The sequence below is a fragment of the Cydia amplana genome, chromosome 16 (assembly GCF_948474715.1).
Source record: "Cydia amplana chromosome 16, ilCydAmpl1.1, whole genome shotgun sequence".
NCBI classification, from domain to species: Eukaryota; Metazoa; Arthropoda; class Insecta; order Lepidoptera; family Tortricidae; genus Cydia; species Cydia amplana.
The window spans coordinates 8286190-8307764 of NC_086084.1; the positions used below are offsets into that span (position 1 = coordinate 8286190).

The 21575-nt window shown below is 36.8% G+C and overlaps 1 protein-coding gene across 1 annotated transcript in view; it reads right to left on the reverse strand.

Moving 5' to 3' along the window:
• Nucleotides 1-1871: 1871 nt before the first annotated feature.
• Nucleotides 1872-21575, reverse strand: part of LOC134654968 (G-protein coupled receptor dmsr-1-like) — a 42005-nt gene continuing 22301 nt past the window's right edge. The window contains exons 5-7 of the mRNA XM_063510420.1: nucleotides 15157-15259; nucleotides 9072-9459; nucleotides 1872-2101 (exon numbers count right to left, since the gene is read on the reverse strand). Of these exons, the coding sequence (XP_063366490.1) occupies nucleotides 1878-2101; nucleotides 9072-9459; nucleotides 15157-15259 (715 nt within the window). The 3' untranslated portion in view covers nucleotides 1872-1877. The remainder of the gene's footprint in view (nucleotides 2102-9071; nucleotides 9460-15156; nucleotides 15260-21575) is intronic.

Below are 21575 nucleotides of genomic sequence, written 5' to 3' on the forward strand. Positions count from 1 at the left end.
TAAATCCGATATCATTCTGCCAAGAATGTAAAAACATTCCATTAACAACATATTCTACACATTACTCTAAATTACCTCTATTTACATAATTTGACAACAACGAGCGGCTTCACAACAACCACAATAAAAGGCTCTCAAACAATAACACTCTTTATTCCAACAATATACGACTATGGTCTATTTAACAAGCCGATTGTACGTGATCTCTGAGGGCCCGATTCGGATTTTGTAATAGACATCTATTAGACATCTTTTAGAGATCGCCAAGATACGATAACGATATGTTTAAGATCTAACATGTCAAATTTGACATTTCCGCGATTCTGGAGATACTTTTGAACGATTTCCACAAGATATTACTTAGAGATCTAATTCACATCTAATAGATATCTAACACGATCTATCGTAAAAGTGACATTGGTTGCCCGAATTGCGCTGCAAAAGAGAACTAGTTGAAATCTAAACTATAACGTATCTAGAATGGATCTAGTACGTGTCGTCTCTTGTGAATAACTTGAAGTTCGAATACGGCAGTGAGGAGGTAACAAATGATTCCATAAAGTAAACATTGTCCGCGATGAAAATTTTCATGTCGACCCTGTTTTAATCTCAAAGGATTTATGGCAAGAATATTTCGTTAAACTTAGAGATGTCACGTGGAGCTTAGTAAAGGCAGGTTAAGGCCTAGATATAGATACAATCGGCTGCAAAGGTACCCGACGCCCTCTGCATACAAAATTTCAAACTGCAAAGCACAAAAATATTTTATAATTTTTACATTAAATTTTTACTTCATTTTATTATGCTAATTAGTATTCTGTTTTCATAAAATCGGGCGCGCAAAGATTACTGACTTCATGTGGAGCACAAAAAACGATGTGTCAGTGCTGCGAAAAGTAATTATGAAAAACGTTGTGTTATTTAAACACAGCAAGTTGTGTATAAATATGTCGTGGCCACAACTTTCGGTCTACCTATAGAAAAAAAAACACTAACATAGCATAGGTCTAAACGTACCATTGACTATTTTTGCACAAGAACTATTAACAAGAAATTTGCATAAATGCTATGCTAAAAATGAGTAACATATGTTATTTTTGATCATCACATCGATGACTTTTTTTTTGTTTATTCTAATAACAAAACTTCAGTGAATTTCATATATTTTTTAATAGGTAATAGACCCTGGGCTTAGTCACTTTTTCTTTAGTATATGACATCTATTTCAGTTTATATTATATATATCCGCCAAACCTGCGGTTCTTAAAATTACTGGGGCATTATTCATATAGGTATTGCCAGTAATTGGCTATTACGATTTATATTCCTAATCGATTTAGGAATATAGAGGGCATTTACTGTTTGCAATCATTTACTATAGTAATATGCTTTATAAAGCATTCTTGGATACTTTTACTAACAGTCGATAGCGGTGATTCAGCTTAATTAAGTTAATTACGCTCTCGTTTCATTGTTTTGTTTGCCTGTTCTACATGATTAAAGCGAGTTGTTTTGTTTTATAGTTTAATACAAGGAACTACATAGACTCGACAGTATAATTACGCCATTATGAAAAATACAATAGAAACGACGTTCGAACTTAAAAAATGGGTTTTGATACTCGTAGTTTGATATTCACTCGCAAGGAATCTCACTCGCTAATAGGAATATCTTATATTATAAGTAGAAGCGAGATTCACGGTCAAATGATAAAAAATAAGATCAAATTGATGTCAATTCTTAAGTTCAAATTGTCTTCCAGATATCTTTTTATGGCAATCAACATTACAAAAACCGTTTTAGTTATTCCTCGGTATTATAGATCTTGAGCTCAAAGTGTACACTCATTCGCTTAAGAACTGAAGTTGGCTCCAAATTCAAACGACAGTAGTCTGGAGTTCGGTGTGAGAGGCGGCGCGCTGCGTGGGCGCGCAGCGCGCGCGCACTATCTGTCCGAAGCTCGTGCGGAACTGGCGCGACATCGAGCAGTACAGCACGAAGTTGATGGCGCCGTTCAGCAGCGCCAGCGCATCCATCAGCTCCCCGAACAGGTCGTAGCAGCGCTTGAAGAAGCAACGCCCCAGCACACCGCTCAGCAGACCTGGGAAAAATACTTGTTTTGACTTTGGGCCCCATTCGGATTTTGAACTAGATACCTATCTATTAGACATCACCACGATACGACAACGATATTTTTAAGATCTAGCCTGTCAAATTTGACATTTCCGCGATTCTGGAGATACTCTTGAACGATTTTCTTAATGTCTAAAACGTCTCGTTACTTATTTTTAGATCTCAAAACGACCTTAATACGATAATTTAACGTAAAAATGACATTGGTTGCCCGCATTGAGCTGCAAAAGATATCTAGTTGAAATCTAAACTAGTTGGTATCTAGTACATATCTTCAGAACGGATCTTGTTTTCCGAATACCGCGGTTTGATTTGTACAGTATGTAATGCGTTCATTGCGCCGTTTGAATTGTATAGAGCAGCTAAGCTTTATATTCCAGTCTTTAATTTATAAGAAGATCTTGCTACGTGAGCTGTATAGGGACATAGTATATGTACTTTATAGAAGAAAATCTTACTTCCTGGCTAAGGCAAGACGTAAAACTTTATATAAACCACGGGCGGTAATTCGTAAATGCTCCAGATCACAGATGTTTGTGACCCGAACCGAAGGTGAGGGCCATAAATATGCATTCACCTCCTAGGTATGTAATGTACTATTTCATTGTTATTGGGAAGTTTCCACGAATGGACAGCTGAACCGGAATCTGAAGCGTATCGAAATTGTTCCACGAATCACACGAATGCCGCCTCCGATTAATACGCTTTGTTCGAAGCTACTCAATATAAAGCCAGTGAATTTTGTTTTAATTACCAACTGCTCCCGTGTTGACTGAATCCTTAGTACCTATCTAGTAGGTCGATTCAAACAATATATTTTTTTAATTTTCCGGCGGGGCACCCTTACTGAAAAGCTCTACACTATGTCACGCTTGTATAAAATACAATGTTAGAAATCAATTATTTACAATTTTTATGCTACGTTCGATTAATTTTTGAAGTGAAAACTTCTTTAGCGGCGCTGGGCACTTTTTGAGGTGGGGAAAAAATGATAAATTCGAGAAGCGTAAGGCGATCACGTGACCGTAAGGGGCGTAAGGCGATCACGTGACCGTAAGGGGCGTAAGGCGATCACGTGACCGTAAAAAACTCAATGTTATTTGACATTTATGTTGCGGACTCCTTTTCAAGACTCTTTACCTATGTTCAAATAATTTGACGGTGTCATGGCAGTATGTAAATAAACATGTCAATGAAAAAGTGTGATCTTATTTGAGAATGATAATAATATACAATACCTATAAATAAATAGAATACCTCCGCTAAACGTATGTATCGTGTTACCGGGCGTCGATAACATAGTGAGGTGAGTTTTCACTTCTATCGGCACTCCCGGAGTGCAACCGTTGTTGCTTTTTTTTATTAGATAACTTTGTTTGAAAATGTGTTTTGAAGTGTTCCTTTTGTTCAGTTATTTATGTCCCTGTCGCGCGAGTCAACACTTAAGCTTCGCCAAGTGCCTTGCCTTTCATTCTTGTAGCTTAAGCCGTAGAGGCGCTACGGCGTAGCATTTCGCGTAGGTAGCTTTGTTTTAAAACATTCTTTTTCATGATTTGTCATTAGATACGCGTAATTTTTCACCACAATAGCTTGTAAAGACTCTTTATACTTCAAAAAACTGATGATAAAGTTGCATTTTGTCCACAAGTGTGTCAAAGTAATCTGATGCTTTAGAGTTGTTTCCTTATGTGATGATTTCAAAGGATAGATAATGAATATCGTTAATTTGATTGATTTGTATATTCTACAGCTAGAATTTTGCTCGCGTTAGTGTGGTAAATTTTTTTGAAACAATGCTCAATATTTCACTTTTCGAACTTGTTAATGTGGCAGATAGCTGTCATAATTTACTAGTGTATGTAAAATATAGTTAAAAAAAGACCGGCCAAGTGCGAGTTGGACTCGCGCACGGAGGGTTCCGCACTATCAACAAAAAATAGAGCAAAACAAGCAAAAAAAACGCAAAAAAAACGGTCACCCATCCAAGTACTGACCCCGCCCGACGTTGCTTAACTTCGGTCAAAAATCACGTTTGTTGTATGGGAGCCCCACTTAAATCTTTATTTTATTATGTTTTTAGTATTTGTTGTTATAGCGGCAACAGAAATACATCATCTGTGAAAATTTCAACTGTCTAGCTATCACGGTTCGTGAGATACAGCCTGGTGACAGACGGACGGACGGACGGACGGACAGCGGAGTCTTAGTAATAGGGTCCTGTTTTTACCCTTTGGGTACAGAACCCTAAAAAATGTTTCTTTAAGTTAAATTAATACATATTAATTTTTAGGTAAGACTATAACTACTAACTTTTGTACTAACACTATGGGTTATATGTAGGGCTTGCAATTCGAATATTCGAATATTCGAATTTGTCGAATATTCGACCTGTTTTGATATTCGAATATTCGGCCGCTCAGGTTTCGAATATTCGAATATTTTTTATTACTATAAAAAAATCTATGTCATCCGCTGTAGTTACAGTTTCTGTGTGTTTTACGGGTATTTACAGTGAATGAGGAACGGTAGGTACCCAAATACGAAGGAAATAATATTTTTACTGTATTCCTCTCGATAGACTCCGTGAATACAGTGAAACCTAACTCAATTTAAAAGAAAACGAAATTAAAAAGTATGTTATTTTTACGGTGCGTAAGTTTTAAGTTAAAGGGTCATTCTGTTTATTCAGTACGTTTAAAAAAGCGAATTTTTGAAGTCTAAACCTTGCCACTTATCGCAATTCTCAAATTTAATCATACCAACCCTGCCCAACTTTGTAATCTAACCATGCACCTTTAGCTGACGAATAATCCACCCAGTAGGTACTCAACTAACTTTTTCCCTTAAATATTCCAATATTATATAATTAGCCGACCATTATAGGAATAATAACTTGTCAAAACAAATAAAGTCAATAAAGATTCAAAATACAATGAAATTAAAGGCCTTTTTACAGGCTTCTGAGTGATTACAAGTTAATTTAAATCGGAAAATAATTACCTACTAAAAAAATATCTTACATACCTAGGTGTTTGGATGATTAAAGTTATATTATTTCACGCAACGACGCATTTATAATAAGTTTATTCTAGAAATATTAAATACGTCTAATTTTGGCGTTTTACTTGTTTTTATAAATGTGGGCATCTTGTAGGATGATAAAATCTAGTCAATTAAGTGGATTTCTGCCAAATATCCTTAGTTTTAGCAATATGTGAAAAGAGCTTTTGAATAAAACGATAATAAACCGATTTCTCGTTCCTTTTCTTATTTTTTATGATATTCGAATAATTATTCGAATATTCGAATACGTCGCCAGAAAAAGTCGAATATTCGAATATCTGAAAGTTTCGAATATTTGCAAGCCCTAGTTATATGCCTGAAATAAACGATTTCAATTAAAAAAAAAAAAAAGTGACGTAAAGGTTACACTTTTTAAAGCTTATTGTCAGTCCTTTTATGCTTGCAGCCTGTGGACCAGCTTCACGCAGCGATCGTATAATGCCCTGCGCGTGCAATATAATAATGCGTTTAGGATGCTGATGGGTCTGCCTCGGTACTGCAGTGCGTCGGGGATGTTCGCCGATGCCCGTACGGATGACTTTTACGCTATTATGCGTAAAAGAGCGGCATCCCTATTGCATAGAGTGCAGGGCAGCACCAACAGTCTCCTAAGCGCATTTGTCGACAGAGTAGACTGCCCACTGATGAGGCGTTGGAATCAGTTGCACGAACCCAACGCATCATCAAAATAAATAGTATTAAGTAGTTTTAGGTATTTATTCTTTTACATATTGTACACTAACATAGATATAGGTAGTTAAATTGTATATTTTGTACTAACACTATGGGTTATATGCCTGAAATAAACGATTTCAATTTCAATTTCAAAAACAAAGAACAAATCATAAAACATTTCCAAAAATATTATTCACTAAATACGACTGTGTTTATGGAAAATGTACGTCTGACAAGCTGGAGAGTAACCATATTTCAATAATAAGACATTGTTTTGAGCGAACAATAGGCACATGAATACCATACGGAATATAATTTATAGTTCAAATATAAGCGGGTCTATATTGGGACGCATAATAATTGATTGTCCTAATCCTAATGTAATGTTACGCATAAAACTCATATCGCATAATTGTTAATGTGTTGAGAGCACAATCGGATTAGGACTAACCCCGAAATCTCTAGAACAGTCCTGAAATTTGGTATGTAAATTTGTACGTGTAAATTTGGTTTGGTTTGGTAAGGTCTCTTTTTCATGTCGACACTATTTGACATTTGGGGACCTCGAGGAACCGCCGCCATCTTGGAAAATGTGTACAAGCTTGGAGAAATTTGCATTTTATTCGGAATCTAAGTTCTCTATGACAATATGATGTAAGGCAGTGTCTTTAACATAGAATTAGAATAGACAAGAACAACTGTCAATCTTCAAAAGTGCGACCAAAAATGAAATGCAAGCGTGTGCGTAAATTGTCTATGTGAGATCAAAAATAGTGATGTCATGTTACAACATATTAATAATCTGTCGGTGTTTGATTGTTTTATCGACTACTTTTTCAAATGTGTTATTTTAAACGTTAAAATTCTACGACATTATGATGTATAAAATAACACCTGCACTGCGTGTTGGAAAGTGAAGTTTAAATTTACTGCTAAACATCTGCACCTTCAAAAAGGGTATAACAATCGTTATTATTTGAAGTCGGTTATAAAGGTTAATATCTTAATTATGTCAAGTCAGGTCAAGTCAAAATATACTTTATTCATGTAGGCCTAGCAACAAGCACTTATGAATCGTAACATACTTATAAATTATCTTAAGCTAATTATCAGAGCAATTTATTGATGTTATTATTCCATAATAATATTGGATTATGTCTTGTGAAGAAATGATTACATAGCTATTAATATACCGACAAGTTATCGATACTGTCATCTGAACATTTTGTCAAGCCCTAGCGTAAAGTAACAGTTTATGTTTTTACACAAAATATTTTAAATTATTGAGTAATATGATAAAATATTAGCACACAAAGGAAGAAAAACTTATAATCAACTATATAAACCGGCTTCTTACACTTTTTATGCTGTTAATTTGACAAAATATCGTTAAGAAAATTTCGCTCGGAATATAATTATTCCTCTGAAATGAGTATTTGCTAGGTTTATTTGGCCCCGTGACACTGAAATCCGGTACACTACAAGACACTATCTTCATTGTATTACTTTATCAAATAGTTTTCTTCCGAATTTGTGTATATTTTTCAAATTGAAAATTACGGTGATACGCTCTTGGCCGTCCGCGGCCGTCGTCAAACTCAAAAATGGTCACGTTTTCTCATTTGTAGTCTGACTCTTTCGCACTCATGGTATGTTCATATACGTGATGGCTTCCCTTTCGCACACTTCAGCTGTCTGTCAAGCGCGAGCGCGAGAATGACAAGTCTGTGGTCTTTAAATCGTTTTCATGACGCGACCACAGACATACAATTCCCGCTCGCGCTTGACAGACAGCTTAAGTGTGCGAAAGGGAAGCCATCACGTATATGAACATCCCATGAGTGCGAAAAAGTCAGACTACCAATGAGAAAACGTAACCACTTTTGACTTTGACGACGGCCGCGGACGGCCAAGAGCGTATCACGGTAATTTTCAAATTGAAAAATATACACGGATTAGGTCGAAAAGTATTAAATAAAGTAATTCAGTGAAGATGGTGTCTTGTAGTGTGCCGGATTTCAGTGTTACAGTGCCAAATAATCCAAGTAAATACTCATTTCAGAGGATTTATGATATTCCGAGCGAAATTTTCATAACGATATTTTGTCAAATTAAACGCGTAAAAAGTGTAAGAAGCCAGTTTATAAAGTTCATTATAAGTTTTTCTTCCTTTGTGTGCTAATATTTTATCATATTAGTCTATAATTTAAAATATTTTGTGTAAAAACATAACCTGTTACTTTACGCTAGGGCTTGACAATATGTTCATATGACAGTATCGACAACTTGTCGGTATATTAATAGCTATGTAATTATTTCTTCACAAGACATCATTAAGATATTAGCTTTTATAACCGACTTCCAATAATAACGACTGTTATACCTTTTTGAAGGTGCTCATGTTTAGCGGTAAATATAAACTTCACTTTCCAACACAGTAAGAGTTACATTAAGATAAGTCTGCAACGATTTTGATAGCACACGCAGTGCAAGTGTTATTTATACGTCATAATGTCGCAGAATTTTAACGTTTAAAAAAACACATTTGAAAAAGTAGTCGATAAAGCAATCAAACATCGACAGATTATTAATATGTTGTAACATGACATCACTATTTTTGATCTCACATAGACAATTTACGCACACACTTGCATTTCATTTTTGGTCGCACTTTTGAAGATTGACAGTTGTTCTAGTCATATTAATTCTATGGACGCGACCCCCTTTGTATGAACAAAATATTTCGCTTATGTATTGCCTTACAGCTGTTAGAGGCTTTGCGACCCCCCAGGGGGTCGCGACCCACAGTTTGGAAAACACTGGTGTAAGGCAACATTAAAGCCGATTAAATTCTACACAAAAAAGTCTTTGACACTTTTGCGGACAAAATACATGTTCTTAGAGAAAATACTTGCTGAATCCAGATTTAGCACTTATACCCTTTCAGGGGACATTCTCTTAATAGGAAAGTTGGAGGAATATGAATTCCACTTGTCTATTTCAGAACAAAATATAAATCAAACCTAACCTAACCCACCCTATTCTAAACAACGTATGCATTTTTGAAAATACTTTCTGTTTCAGCTGGAGATAAATTATGCGAAAAGAGTTATATGCGTAATATTATTAGGACAATAAATTATCATGCGATGAGATAGGCACCGAACATAAGCATTAAAATTTAAATCAATTCGGCTTACCCAGAATTCCCTGTGGAAACTCGGTGATCAGAAATAGCAGGAGAACAGCAAGCAGCATTTTAGTGGTCCTGTCCGTGCGCCGCTCGGCTTTTGAGCGCTTGGTCGATTTTCGCGTGAAAATGTTTCCGTTGCCATTGACGGTCGTACCCGACGGACACGCGTTGTAGCTCTTGAGGGCCTTTTTCCTTGTATTTGCGCGATACAAAGCCCGAATGAGCCACGCGCTAATAACCGTGAGGATGACGCAGGGTAAAAGTTTTATAAAAACCGCGTGGACCCAGAAGTTTATTTGGTAAAGACTGCCATCGAAGTCTGAATCTACGAAGAAAACTTTCATGGCGGCCCCCGAGCTCACGTCTATCGTGAAGTCCTTGTGTATTGTGAACACCTGGAATAGAAAGGTTGTAGTAGAGTTTTGTGCCGCTAGCAAAGTTTAGGGAAGCGACTAGCCGTGTCCGATAACTACTTACTTATACTTACTTTTTTGAGAAGTTTTATTTATTTAAATTATTGTGTGGTTTAGGTACCTACAGCCTACCGAATTGAATAAATATAGATTGTAGTAGTCGATAGAAATAATATTGTTAACCAAGGGATGACAGGGAGCCACTCCTGAGGAGGTTTGTTAGCTTTTTGATATTGAAACAAGGTAGTACAAAGTGGCATAGAAATAAACATTAGAATCACCTTGTTAAGAGTTGTTATTTGCCTCCAAAGAAAATTATTCCGTTCATTATGACTTGAAAGTTTCTAGGCGAGACAATTGATCCAGTAATTTTATACATATATATATATATTTGCGTCAAATCCGGTAGTTCTGATTTTTTGAAATTATATGAAAATCATATATAACTTGCTCTAGTTGCTAAGAGCAGGAAGAAATATAGCTTAGATTGGACCTGGGGATCCGATCTTTCCCCTCCCTTTTTGGGGGTAGGCACGGTACGATCTCGTAGCTACTGGGCCAAATCAGCTTTGTTTGACCTTAGGAACAATCGTGCCAAGCGGCATCGCCTGAGTCAAAAGTGCATACTCACTGCACCCACTTAGCTTACGAGCTCAATTTCAAAAAAATCTATATTTTGAAAGCCTTTATCTCGGAAACTGTTCAATCTACAGAGACAGTTTTAATCTCGTATTGTAGCAAATTTAATCTTCTTTAAAAACGTTTAAGGAAGGTACTATCAAAAACTAGTCCTTTAGGGTTATAATCGCCCAAATCTAAAAGAAAACCGAAATTTTCGCGGCTTTTTCGATTTTTGACAAACTTGCGTTCGGCGCTTGAGGTCACAAACCTGGATTATTAATTGGGCCAACATCATAAATAAGTCTGCAAAAAATCAGAACTACCGGATTTGACGCAGAAGAGCCACGTTACAAAATTCTACAATTTCACTGGATTAAATAACACTGACATAATTATTTATTATTACCTATTAACACCTTACACCATGGGAATAGGTATAGATATCATTAGTCAGCAATGTAAGGTAGACACACTAACATTTTTAGATGAATACTTAAAAATAACATTATCAATGTCAAAAATCAAATACGATAGGTAATATATTTTTTACATCAGCTATTCGAGAAAGGGCTTTTTCTTTCCGCTAGGAGGGATCAAAGTGGCGCATTTCTTTCCGGCCAGGAGGGATCAAAGTGGCACTTTTCTGTTCTAATACACGTATTTTTTTTTTGCATGCTGTTTTTTAGGTTAAACAATATTTGTAAAGATAATAATTTCCTCATGGGTGATGTGAAAAATAGTATGATTCACATGGTAGCAAAATTATTTCTACCTTGGGCGTTAACACTTGAATGCCTCACTACGTTCACGATTATATTCTAGAATCCCATGCTGCGCTCTGGATTCAATTTTAGAATCCTTCGATTTGTTCAGGATTCAATGTACATAGGTCGTCGTCGTAAATATTTCATTTTGCTCCCTTGTGACACAGCCTACTATTTATTTCTATTCCAGCAATTCTATTTGACAATTAATTGCCATTGGTATCTAAACCATATTTATCTGAAGCGTGCCGCGGTGGCGCTTTTCTATAGAATCTAAATTGAACCGCTTAGCAGTCATCTAATGAATATTCATAGTTTTATACTCGTAGTACAAGTGCTGTATTATTTTAAAGGCAAAATTAATTTAGTCTTGTATATGTAGGTACTAACTTCGATTTTATTTATCGTTTTAGGTGTTTGCTGCTGTCGTAGAACATTTTTTTTAAATAAGTAGAAGAATTTAAAGAACCCTTATTATACACCTGTTGCACAGAATACTATGGTGTATCGAAAAAAATTTAAAAAATATTTGACGTTATTCTAAGTTATTAAACAATACGTATCTTGTACCTACATATAATGTAGTAGGTATATATATTTCATGTATGTAACACAAGTTTGTAAATAAATTATTTTAAATTAAAAAAAAAGCATAGGTTTTGCTATTATTCTATTTTCTAGAAGATAGCGTAAGAAACCAACGAAAATTATTACAAAAGCGAGAATTATGCTTTTAATTAAGGGATACAAGAAAGTTACGCATGCTAAAATTTCCTAATGACGTGTAATAGATACCTTATCGATAAATCATCTCTCATTATATCGATGTTATTAATTACTGCAGCACTAGTTTTTGTCTCGAATGTTGCGGTGTCTACATACTAATAATAAATAACCTTTGTCTATACAAAAGAAGAAGGTATACAACCCTATAGTTCGTTTTTTTAGCATTAGAAAGAACTTTAAAGAAGGTAAGCGATCTTGACATGTCTTTTAATTGAAAAACGCTTTTTAAAAATCAGTAACTATTACTTATGAAAGCAGAAGAATATAAATGATCGAATTCAATTCATAATTGTTACATATTTGCCGTAACTTATTTTTAAAACGTGTTTTTCAATTAAAAGACACATCAAGATTGTTTACCTTATTTCTAATGCTAAAAAAAACGAACTATAGTAAATATAATTCCGTAGAGTTTCGGTTCGAAACTATTATTAATGGCGGATTTCGTAATGAATAGTCACAGATCGATTATTTAAAGGTGTGAGTCGCATAACCTTGGGCAAGCTTCCGGTAATTGATTCCATCACGCAATTCCCATCTTTATAAATCACCTGGGAAGACAAATGGTAAGTTAGACGACGTATAATTAGTCAACGCCTCTAAATCTATTAAGTGTGCATAAGTGTGGTTGGATTGGAGCTAAGTTTCACAACGGGGGACCAACTTAATAGCCTTCCATAAAGCTTATAGAGAAAAGCTTGTTTGCTTGCGGAAATCACGTCTCCATTAAATGATAAACTGTATTTTCTACTTGTTTACTTGTACTAATACACACGCTGCGATACTTTAAGTCGTAGTTAGTAATTTATGATAATTCGCCCATGCAAGGTCATACCGTTGCCCACCGCGTCAAATTTCAGTAAAAGCGAAATAACTTAAAAGTAGTCCGGGTAAGGATTTTCCCGAAAATCTAAATTCCCAAAGGACCTGGAACGACATCCAATGTAAAATTAACTACGACTCTCTTTTAAGTCGCGGCACAAGTTCTGCACGCGCCAGATACTTGTCTTATGGCTCCTCTACACGATGGGCCAGCGCCGGCCACTCCAAGGGACGCATTTATGCGTTAGAGGGAGCAAGTGATATTGCTATCTCATTCTACCGCATGGCTGCGTCCCTGGGAGTGGCCGGCGCTGGCCCATCGTGTAGAGGAGCCCTTAGTGACAGGTACCAGGGAATCCCGCGGATTTGTTAGATGAATTTCGCGAACGCCTTATTTATTACGAATGCCTTATTTAGTTGCAGCGGATTTCAGGATCGCATATTTTAACGAAGCTAATTTTTATGTTGGATATATTTTTGTAAAGGCCAGGTCAAGAGCACCCTAAACCGGCGAGCGTGTATGAGGAATGTTATGAAAGTAACGGAAGCGAAAGAGGTATGTCAGGATCGTAGCAAGTGGAAATCCGTGGTCTCTGCCTACCCCTCCGGGAAATAGGCGTGATTATATGTATGTATGTATGTATATTTTGCGAATGCCTTATTTAGTTGCAGCGGATTTCAGGGTCGCATTATTTAACCGAAGCAAATATGTAGTAGGTATTATTATGTGTCTTTTCCATATCTCAAGAGTCGGGACCATGGGGTCCCGGACTTTTGGAAGGCGTGCGTAGGGCCGAAGCCAACAGCGCAGAGGCCCTTCAATTTAATCTAAAAGCAAGGGATACACACGTGGCGGATACCATCCCCGAGCACACAATATGATACATCGCGAGATGGTCCCCGCCAGGTGCAAAGACTATTGCAGTGCAGCTCTTTTGTGCTGCGATGGGATCTAAGGTCATGGGCTATTGATATGCAAGTTGGATGGACTGGATATTGGGCTATGGGAGGAGATTGGACATAAATATAGACTACGTTAGCAATGAAATAAAGTAAACTTAAGAAAGGTAAACGCAGAAAAATACGATTAACAAATTTTACATATGATAAATTATGAAACTAAAAATAATGCTTTAGCTGAAAAATGAGGCTCGGAAAATTTCTACAAATAAAAAAGGAGGTTGCGTAATTTATCTAATAATAAATTCTAAAAACATAAAAAAAGCGTTCGCTAAAATATGCGAGCCTAAAATTAGCTACAACTAAATAAGGCGTTCGCGAAATTCATATAACAAATCATCCCGGGCCTGGCTACATGCCTTCCCTTCGGCATGTACCGGCACATTATTGGAACCACACACTTTGCACCAGTCTTTAAATAAATAAACTTATTTAAACTACTAATTAAAACTTTCTAATGGGACCAAATTGGCCGTACTTCGAACGAAGGTGTTTGATTTCAAATGGTTATTTGCTTTCGGAGTAGATAATGGATATTTTCACCCGCTGACTTTCAATCCCCGCCATTATACTTAGGTATATATTTATTAACTACAAATGTAATTTGACATTAACTATATTAAATTGATTCAACGTGGCAATGCGGCCAGCCTTCTAGGCACACTGCCCATCGGCAGTGACTTGGAGAACGTTTTTTATTTATAAGGCGTTTATTTTAAGTTTATTTATAGATAGTTTATATTATTATTTTATTTAATGTTCCATGAGTATTTGTGTGTCTTAATTCGCAGGGAATATAAATATTAAATTATTTGACATTATATTCAAGTATATTACGAGCAACGATGTGCCTTGGTACAATATTTAACGACCAATAAAAGTGAAGCTTAACAACGTAACGTTAACCGTCAGTCTCTGTAAATTGTGATATTGATTTTACTCTTTAGTGTTTCATAAAACGGTTTCCGAGCCGGATCGTCGTCTGGAGTACTTAAACTACCGTTCACGGATCCGTTTAGAGGAACCGCCGTCTCCAATGATCCGACTTATTTAATGCTAACTTCGTCTAACTTTCCTAGGTAATTGAGTGGGATATACTCAGAAAATCTAGATCAAGTGGCTGCTAGGAAACCTTGAGGTAGTAGCAATCGAGATAGGCTCACATGCAGATTTGAGTGTATGTTTCAGGTACACAGAGCTCATCAACAGCTATTTCGGACAGGGAAATAATAACGAGTGCATCAAACCCTGTGTCGAATATTTTTGTTTAAATTTAATTTCATTTTAGGTACATAGTTTTTTCTCCGTTACGGCAATGGCAATCAGCCTACAGATTGTGTTACAAATCAGAAGTGTCATTGCCGTTCGATTCCATGGAAATTGCTATAACAATATTATTGATATCAAAGGTGCCTCCCGAGAACCATTTTATTTGAATTTCCATCGAATGTTGAAAACCTACTAGTCATACTAGAGTTCTTTGTGAGATAGTAGGTACCTAGTTATACTTAAGCTTTACGCCAAATAGCCTTACAGAAGCATTCAATAAAATACAGCCTCATTAACACCTACAAACAAGCTTAAGCCTATAAGAAGCACAAAAAAGGGTTAATTAAAAACCAGACAAAACCAGTTTGTAAAATGACAAAACGAGACATATTATGAACTACATAGAAAAAGTTCAATTATTAATTATTTAACGTTAAAAAAGAATACTAATACTTACGAAATACGAAGGAATACAAAGAATCGGTGGCAAGACGAAGCTAATAAGTATCGCCATGGAACAACGATGATCAGTGCACAACATTGGGCTGTATGAAGGGTACCTGCAACAAAAAAGTCAAAAAACCATGGGCCCGATTCGGATTTTGAAATAGACATCTGTTAGATATCTTTTAGACATCGCCAAGATACGATAACGATATGTTTAAGATCTTAACCTGTCAAATTTGACATTTGCGCGATTCTGGAGATACTCTTGAACGATTTCCACAAGATATGGCTTAGAGATCCAATTCACATCTAATAAATATCTAACTCTATCTAACGTAAAAGTGATATTGGTTGCCCGAATTGCGCTGCAAAAGAGAACTAGTTGAAATCTAAACTATAACATATCTAGAATGGATCTAGTACGTGTCGTCTCTTGTGAATATCTTGAAGTTCGAATACGGCAGCATTTCAAACCAACAGCACTATTTATTCCATAAAACAAAGTCCTTAGGGAGGTAAATTAATTAATTGCCTAGTTTTAAAATCTTGTTACATCATAGTCAGGCACCTTAGCTTAAATATTTACAAAATATGGCAACACAAAACACCGGAGACAGGCAGACTGCTGTATTCGAACTTCAAGATATGCACAAGAGACGACACGTACTAGATCCATTCTAGATACGTTATAGTTAAGATTTCAACTAGTTCTCTTTTGCAGCTCAATTCGGGCAACCAATGTCACTTTTACGTTAGATAGAGTTAGATATCTATTAGATATGAATTGGATCTCTAAGTCATATATTGTGGAAATCGTTCAAGAGTATCTCCAGAATCGCGGAAATGTCAAATTTGACAGATTAAATCTTAATAATATCGTTATCGTATCTTGGTGATGTCTAAAAGATATCTAACACGAGTAGATGTCTATTTCAAAATCAAAATCGGGCCCAGAAACTTGACGTGACGTGACGTGAAGCTTTTAGTTTTAGACGGTAAAGGCGTTGAAACAACTCGTCAAGTGATTCCCTCTTTTGAATAAATGTATGAATAGACGACAGCAGTCAAACTTTTCAAATTAAAAGTTGCACCACGAGTCGCTCATATTTTGCGTGATTCTACGAATGAAAACCATATATACCAAGGTATAGGTACAGAAGGCAGGCTGACGCGCACGAGGTTACGATTAGAAAGGGGCAAAAAAATAACCCATGAATTAAAGATGGCATGCCACGTGAAAAGACATCGTAGTCTAGTCTGCCTACGGAGCTGGATGTCCTGAGTCTGAATCTCAGAAAATATTTAAGTATTTAGGCATGAGATCAAGTATGACGATATCCATTTGCGTTTACAGCTCAAATGGCTTGCTATACGTTTTCGTCGCCACTCTCACATTTTGTATTTATAAGTACATAGGATGGCTTGTAGTATTATATATTTTTCTTTCCCGGAACTCCCAGCTGTCTTAAAGAGCTTTTCAATTATCCCTGTTCTATTATGTAGTCACGCAATCCGCTTCTTTTCATCACATTTTCCTACTTCAATTTTTTTTATGTAAGCTTTGATTTTTTTTGCCTTTGGAAATGAGGCGCACTGAATCTCTTGTAGTAGGTATGTATTAAAAAAACGACGTACAATACAATACAAATACTCTTTATTGCACACCTCATTACAGAAAACAATACAAAGAATACAGAAAAGAAGAGGTTAAACAACAGGCGGTCTTATCGCTACAAAGCGATCTCTCCCAGACAACCTTTAGGTAGCGAATAGGGCTTCCAATACCGGGATTCCGGTATTTCGGGATCCCGGGATCCCGTCTTTTTTAACGCATTTTTCAATACCGGTATTTTTAAAGGCAATACCGGGATCCCGGTATTTTAAAAAATGAGGGTAATGCGCAGTATAAACCCTTTAAATCCATTATATTCGGCTGTATCAAAAAGCTTACTAAACGTCAGACGCATCTAGAGTTAGACCAAGAAAAGTCTGCAACGATTTTGATAGCACGCGCAGTGCAAGTGTTATATTAAATGTCAAACTTCTATGAAATTATGACGTACAAATAAAACTTGGACTGCGTACTGCGTATGCTATCAAAATCGTTGCAGACTTTACTTGGTCTAACTCTAACTGGTCTCTAGCCCGCATTTTATTATTGAAACAAGATCGTTGCCTAATGCGTCAGATAAATATTTGGTGGTTGGTGGTGGATGAATCCTGAAGTTATGTGAGTGATGAATATGACGATAGTGACATTAACATGAACATAATTAGTTCTTATAATTTTATCAACAATTAAAACGAAAGAGCAAGGATAACTGTAATAATGGCAAACCATTTTTGACGGAAATTTGAAAAAATGTTGTCTGGTTGGTTAAGTTGGACTACAAATGTGACTGGTGAGGTGAAGTCAATAAATTGGATAAAATTATTGCCAACCTGGAGTGTGAAATAAAATTATTTCAGATGGCGGCATTGATTGTTTATTGTTGTAATAGCTTTTACGACATATCTGGTATTCCAGTGAGCCTTTCTAATTCCCCTTTTTAATAAAACTATATATTTTTAAGCGATTCATATCCAATACCGGGATCCCGGGATCCCGGTATTGTTGAAGACAGTTTCGGTATTAATACCGGTATTGTGAGAAGTCCGGTATTTGGAAGCCCTAGTAGCGAAATTTAAATTTATGTCATGCCAGTAGGTATTTCAGATGCCATAAAAGAAATCTAGCAATGTGCTGTTAACGTTGGGAGCATATTTCGACATTGTTATACCTAGTCGGGATTCTTTTCTTTTAAGAAGAAGAACCCAAAATCCGAAAAACTCATTGGTATGAGCCGGGGTTTGAACCCGCGACTCCGGGTTGAAAGTCTACCAGCGCCTCTTGATTGCGGCCGAGTTAAAAATATGAATTTATTGATTAAGATGAAACGCTATATTATTGTGTAAAAATAACAACTGAGTGAAATTACGAATGTAGTAAACTGCGGTTGTGTCGAAAAAACTAGTGGCTCTGTGAGCTGTAGACCTCGCGAGCATAGCTTATTGGGACCGTGCACGATGACAGCGCCACACAGCGGTTTGATCAATCAACAATACAAAGATTTTAATTTATTGAAAAAAAATACGAAGTTTAAGTGAAAAAAAAATACAAAAGGTATGTCTTACTGGGGATCGAACCCAGACTTTCTGTGTGCAAACAAAAAAAGCGATTGTTTACAAAATGCGCCATGATAGTTCTTAGCTAAGCTGACGAAATTCGGCTACTCATTCTCGAGTACAAACTAAATATCTAAATACCGCCTAAACCAGCAATACAATTTTTCTGCATTTTTTGCCATTTACTATGTAAATATGTCTCAAAAAGAAAAAAACTCTTATGATACCGATACGACTATTTGTTTAGGCGGGAGCTATCACGACTCCGCCATTTTGAAAAATTTCCAAAAACCGGATCGACAAATTTTTTTTTATTTAGTCATAGAATTTGGTCACAAAATTTCACGAAAATCGGTTAAGAATTGCGACCTGTAGAGGAGAACATCCGGACATACAAAAGCAAAATGCCCGAGTCAAAACGTAGACCTTCGCTACGCTGCGGTCAATAATGTGTAGAATCGCGAATGGGAAGAATCCAGATTATGTAAAAATAACAACTGAGTGCAATTACGAATGTAGTAAACTGCGGTTGCGTCGAAAAAATATTGTGTAGAATCGCGAATAGGAAGAATCCAGATTATCAATGTAAAAATAACAACTGAGTGCAATTACGAATGTAGTAAACTGCGGTTGTGTGGAATCTATATTGTTGGGAATCGCGAATAGGAAGAATTGCGTTTGTGTTGTCGATCGCATAATCCGATTTATCTACCTAATGATGCTCCATTACTCCCTCGTAACAATGAAAACAAATCCAACCCTGAGGAATAAAGTATCTTCTTGGACGGTCAACTAAAATAATCCCGTAAAATTATATTGGAGGGACCGCTTTTAATAGTTATTTTATTAAGCGCGAAATTATGAACTATAAACTTTATAATGACTAAGGGTATCACTGCCTAATAAAAGTTAATTTACCGTTAAATACAATTTTACTAATCCTGTTGTGTTTTCTCTAACCATCTATATTCTTTAAACGAAGTCTGTCCAACCAAACTTAATGCCTGCCTAATGGCAAGCGGACGCCGTGGCATCGTTGCTGACACTTTATTAAATTGGTATTGTATTGACAGGTTAAGAGATAGGACCAAAAGCGGGCCCCTCAGTGCCATCGCAGAAGCTCCCGCACTCTCACCCGAAGAGCACTCTCCCGCACCTCAGGCGCGATTTCAAGTATGGACTCGCGCGCGAGAACGCAACTCATGCTATCAGACCGCCAGGCGAAATTTCAGGTTCCTGTCCCGATATTCAGGAAACGAGAAGAAAAAGATAACGAAAAACTGACCAAGTGAGAGGCTTCTGTAACATCGTGCCATTTTTTTTAGCCTAAGTATAAGAGTGTCCCACAGGCCTCCCCTAGCTCTAATCAAAAAATCGAATTAAAGTCAAAGGTATGGTTAATATCCATCAAATTATGTAAAAATATTTTTCATGATGTCAAAATTCAGAGAGGAAAATGGGGACTACGTTTGTATGGAGAAGCGGCCGTCCCCTTTCCTGTTTAGTAATAGAACTCCTTTGGGTACGGTGACAACCCTTTGGGTACGGAACCCTAATAAATGAGGACCACTTAATTTTATACAAATCTCTCTTCCCTACTTTGCGCCAAATAAATTAGCATAACGTCAAGTTTTATGACAAGTGAAGTGCGTTTAAGTCAAATTGGGGAAAATAAAAGGCAAATCAAAAACCGACGCCTACTCTGACTTCTCTTAAAGTAAAGTTATCTATACATCTTCTATACATATAATAAAGCTGAAGAGGGTCGAAAGTCTGTACATGGAAGATATTCGAAAAAAAGTTGGTTGGGGATACTTAGAATCGATAACAGAACACGTTCCAACAGTTTTTAGAATTTTTGTCTGTTTGTCTGTTTATCTGTTTATCTGTTTGTCTGTTTATCTGTTTATTTGACCGCGCATCACGTGAAAACGGCTGAACGGATTTTGATGAAAACTTTACTAATCTGTCAAGAAAATCCCTGGCCCTATTTTAGGCAAAAAAAATTCAACCCCTAAAAGGGGGGGTGGCCACTACACTCAATTAACTTATGTTTGCACCTGAATCTTATGGCGCTAACTTAAGAAAGTGGTGCAAACTTTTTTGTGTATGTACTTTGTAAAAAAAAAACAAAATTTTTCTTAGTCAATGTCAAACGTCTTTGCAAATACATATTAAACCACATTTATAGACGGGTCTATCGCGGGTCTATTGACAATAATTAACATTATGTGAAGTGGGTGGTTTGAAAATATGATGTCTACCCCAAACTTTTTCATACACTTTTCGTCGGGTAGTTGCACAAATCTCTGTTTTGACATTTTGTTGGGACATCAGTTAGCCGCGATCATGACCAGTGAAACCTGTGTCGAAACGTCGGTAAATAAAGGTAATAAAATAAATTTCGAGATAGGCCCGTCTATAAAATGTGAGTTAATATGTGTTCAAAACGCGAAAGTTTTTAAATTTTAAATAGGTATTATGTCTTTGTAAATGTCAAACAATTTTGGACTTGCATTTTAAACGCGTTACCATACCTTTCCGAAAAAAACTAATTTTTCGCGAAATTCTCGAAACGTATTGAGGTTACAAGGTCTCAGGAATCTGAGGAAGAATCGGAGACGTTCACGCAGTGCGAAGAACGGTTGACCGTTCAGCGGATTCGCACGACAGACGCGCTCGACGGCAAGTACTGTGGTGCATCAGGGGGTACTGGAGAGAGTCGTACGTCTATACTTACCTAGGTACACATGCGCGAATATTGGCGGAAATCGAAAGTGAACAGGCAGTATATACCTAAATCCATTAACACTGTCTTGGATGAAGGCAACGTCACAACAGACCCTCCGGAGTTGCTAAACTCATTGAGTGCTTCAGGACTCCCAGCACACACATTAACCTACATTAATACTATTGTTCTGTGTTTAAGCACTGACGCCACTGACATCCAGGACGCTTCGGGCCTTCGGCCCTACGCGGAGCTCGGCCTTCGGCTTTCACATTAGATATCCACACCAAAATTCAACCATGGCGGCTGTGTGCCTGACATAGCCTCTCTCAATTTTTTCTATCAAAAAAATTCGCGCTCGCTACGCTCGCGTTTTTAACTTTTAAGGTTAAGCCTACTTTGATAAAGGTGGCATTCTGGGCACCCTACCGAGCGACTACTACTACTACGACTTAAGCATTGACATCCTGGACGCTTCGGGCCTTCGACCCTACATAAAGCTCGGCCTTCGGCCTTCGAATTTAGACATATACTAT